This window comes from Lepidothrix coronata, unplaced genomic scaffold, assembly GCF_001604755.1.
Source record: "Lepidothrix coronata isolate B3197 unplaced genomic scaffold, Lepidothrix_coronata-1.0 Scaffold335, whole genome shotgun sequence".
Classification (NCBI taxonomy): domain Eukaryota; kingdom Metazoa; phylum Chordata; class Aves; order Passeriformes; family Pipridae; genus Lepidothrix; species Lepidothrix coronata.
In genome coordinates this window covers 227,591-231,078 of record NW_016690515.1, presented here as the reverse complement: position 1 = coordinate 231,078, position 3,488 = coordinate 227,591, and the positions used below count along the sequence as shown (strand labels likewise).

General features: G+C 52.8%; 1 protein-coding gene across 1 annotated transcript; it reads left to right on the top strand.

Annotated features, from left to right (window-relative positions):
* Nucleotides 1-289: 289 nt before the first annotated feature.
* On the top strand, nt 290-3,048 carry LOC108509105 (unconventional myosin-Id-like). The gene is made up of 4 exons (XM_017838365.1): nt 290-334; nt 456-679; nt 2,204-2,348; nt 2,831-3,048. Exons 1-4 carry the CDS (start codon nt 290-292, stop codon nt 3,002-3,004), a joined length of 588 nt encoding a protein of 195 aa, XP_017693854.1. The 3' UTR covers nt 3,005-3,048.
* Nucleotides 3,049-3,488: the final 440 nt, after the last annotated feature.

The following is a 3,488-nucleotide window of genomic DNA, read 5'->3' as shown; positions in this document are numbered from 1 at the left end:
GCAACCTGTGTTAGGGCCTCCCCAACCTCCCAGGGAAGAATTCCTTCCCAATATCCCATCTAACCCTGCCCTCTGGCAGTTTGAAGCCATTCCCTGTGTCCTGTCCCTCCATCCCTTGTCCCAAGTCCCTCTCCAGCCCTTTAGGTCCTGGAAGGGGCTCTGAGGTCTCCCGGGAGCCTTCTCTTCTCCAAGGGAACACCCCCAGCATTCCCAGCCTCTCTCCGTGGCAGAGGTGCTCCAACCCTTTGATCATTTCTGTGGCCTCCTCTGGACTCTCTCCAGCAGGTCCATGTGCCGGGATCTCGATGGTGTTTTCCAGCAGAGTTTTAACTGGGTTTGCTCGGGAAGTCACTCCCTTGAGATAAACCCGTGGCTTTCATCGCTGTCAGAGGAGTACAAAAAGCAAACCAACATCCTGCTGCTCCTTTCTAAAGCTGTTTCCCCCCCCGGCTCAGGTCTGGAGGGGCACCCTGGCCCGGCTGCGCTACCGGCGGACGAAGGCCGCGCTGACCATCCTGCGGCACTACCGGCGCTACAAGGTCAAGTCCTACATCCGGGAGGTCTCGCGGCGCTTCCACAACGTGCGGCAGCTGCGGGACCGCGGCAGGAACGTGCAGTGGCCCACGCCCCCCAAGGTGCTGCGGCGCTTCGAGGAGGCCCTGCAGGCCATCTACCACAGGTACACCCCAGACCTGCGCCCTCCTCACCCCACGGCTGCTGCTGGGGCCTGAACCCTCGGGCAGAGCACCGAGAACATCGGGGGGGAGAGGTGGAGTGGGTTTGGCCGAGCAGGTATTTGTTGTTTCAGAGATTTATTGTTGAGTCACAGAATGTTCTGTGTTGGAAGGGACCCACAAGGATCTTCAAGTCCAACCCTCAAGTGAATGACCAGTGTAGAATCACGGGATGGTTTGAGCTGGGAGGGACTTTAAAGACCATCTTGTTCCAACCTCCTGCCATGGGCAGGGACACCTTCCACTAGATAATGTTCCATTAAAATAAAGTAAAATAAGATAAAATACAATCTTAGAACCTCATCAAATCACAGGATGATTTGGGTTGGAAGGGACTTTAAAGACCATCTTGTTCCAACCCCCTGCCATAGGCAGGGACACCTTCCACTGGAATGTTCCATTAAAATAAGATAAAATAAAATCATAGAATCTCAATAAATCACAGGGCGGTTTGGGTGGAAGGGACATTAAAACTCATCCAGTTCCACCCCTGCCATGGGCAGGGGCACCTTCCACTAGCCCAGGTTGCCCCAAGTCATTTAATGAGGCTGGACGTTGTATTTCCTTCCTTGGCCCCTTTCTGGCCTTTCTGCTTGGTTTTAAAAGGAAAGAGCAGCTGCTGAAGGATGAGGGGGAAGAGAAAAGGAATCTTTCTGGCTTCTTGCAGCAAGGCAGTGTTTTCCTGCAGTGCACTGAGCAATGTTCCCCTGGTCACCCATGTTCTGTGGGCAGAAAAGGTGTTTGTACTGTTATCAAACCTCCTGGCATTTAAAAGTTGGTGACTTTTTTCTCTGGGAAGCTTTAGGCAAAGTAGTTATAATTCCAGTTCGAAAAATTATGAATCTCTGAAAGTGGCTGAACAAAAGAAATGTTGGCTGGAGGGGCTGTCAGAGATCTCCCATCCAGCCATCTGTTTGCAGGAGGGGTTACCACCAGCTCTAGATCAAGTCAGCTTTGTTATTTTCCCCAGCTGTCTCTTGAAAAAGAGACATCCATCCACCCACAGCCTGTCTGGGTAGAGAGCCCTGCTTTCAGAATAAGCACAATTACCATAACTGCAGAGTTTTAGTTGCTAAAAGTCTTTTTATAGCATTAATCCTGGAGACGTGGTGCTGCTGCTGAAGGCTGGAGCGTGATGTGGGGCCATGGATGGGCTGTTCCATGGTGCAGTTGGTCAGGTTTGAATTGAAGGGCCAAATTCAGCTGTTAAAGAAGAATGATGTTGTAAACAAGCCCAAAAGTGGTCTTGGAAACACTTTATTGCAAACAGATGCACCAGGAGTTGACTTCTGGATGCAGGGGAGGGAGTTCGGCAGCCAAAACTGTCAGGTTGGAGCTGATCTGTGGTATTATAATGTCAGCTGGCATTTCCAGCTCCAAGGAAGGACTGTTTAGGGGGGTCCTTGTGGCAGCAGGAGTCCCTCCAGGGTGTGGTCCAGGCTGTGGCACTGACTGGGGTGTTCTGGCAGGTGGAGAGCGGGTGAGCTCATCCGGAGCGTCCCACCAGAAGTCCTCCCCCAGCTGAGGGCCAAGGTGGCTGCCATGGAGGTGCTGAAGGGTCACAGAGCTGACATTGGCCTCCAGAGGGCCTGGCAGGGGAATTACATCGCACTGGTGAGTCTGAGGGACTGGCACAGTCCCTGGGTCAAAGGGGCCAAAAGGGTGGAAATCTGGAAAAATGACTGTTGCTTTCCTGGAAGGGAGAAGTACTTTGAGATCTGCTGTGTAAATGGGTTTATGTAGTTTGGAGTCCTGACTTCCACTGCTCCAGGAGTGATTTTTCTGAGTTCTGGGCAGCGCCAGCAGTTAAAGGTGGTAAGCAGTGCCATCAGCTCTGAAATGGGCCAAGGCAGACCTCAGTGGAACACTAAAATGCTGGATATAGTGGAAAAAGGCATAGAGTGAACAGGAACAAACCTGGGCAGGTTTGATTGCTTCCCTTTGCTCTCTTTCCTTTAATGGTTTGCTCAGTGGAGGTTTGGTTTCACAAAGCACAGAACTCCCTGGCGAGGCGCGGGCGGGAGGGAGCCTGGTCACTGCCATCCCCCTGCCCTCAGTCCCCAGGGAGGGTCCTGAGCCTGTGTTTGCTCTTCCAGAAGCCAGACAGCCCCCAGAGCTCGGGCTCTTTCGTCCCTGTGGCCAACGAGCTGAAGAGGAAGGACAAGTACATGAACGTCCTCTTCTCCTGCCACGTCCGCAAGGTACCACATGGGCTGCAGGGAACTCCCTGGATCCAGGGAAACCTTGGGAAGCCAAGGACAGGGGGGTGACCCTGGGGATGTTTGAACAGGCAGCAGGTCAAAGTAGTCGTGTTCCAAGGAACTGTGATTTTTAGGTGGTCCCTCAGCACCTGCTGCACCAGAGAGTTGGGTTGGGTTGGGTTGGGTTGGGTCAGGTTGAGTTGGGTCGGTTTGGGTTGAGTTGGGTTGGGATGGATTGGGTGGGATTGAGTTGGGTTGGGTTGGGTTGGGTTGAGTTGGGTCAGGTTGAGTTGGGTCAGGTTGAGTTGGGTTGGGTTGAGTTGAATTGGATTGGGTTGGATTGGTTTGAGTTGGGATGGATTGGGTTGGGTTGAGTTGGGTTGGGATGGATTGGGTTGAATTGGCTTGGGATGGATTGGGTTGGGTTGGAATGGATTGGGATGGATTGGGTTGGGTTGGGATGGATTGGGTTGAATTGGCTTGGGATGGATTGGGTTGGGTTGGAATGGATTGGGATGGATTGGGTTGGGTTGGGATGGATTGGGTTGAATTG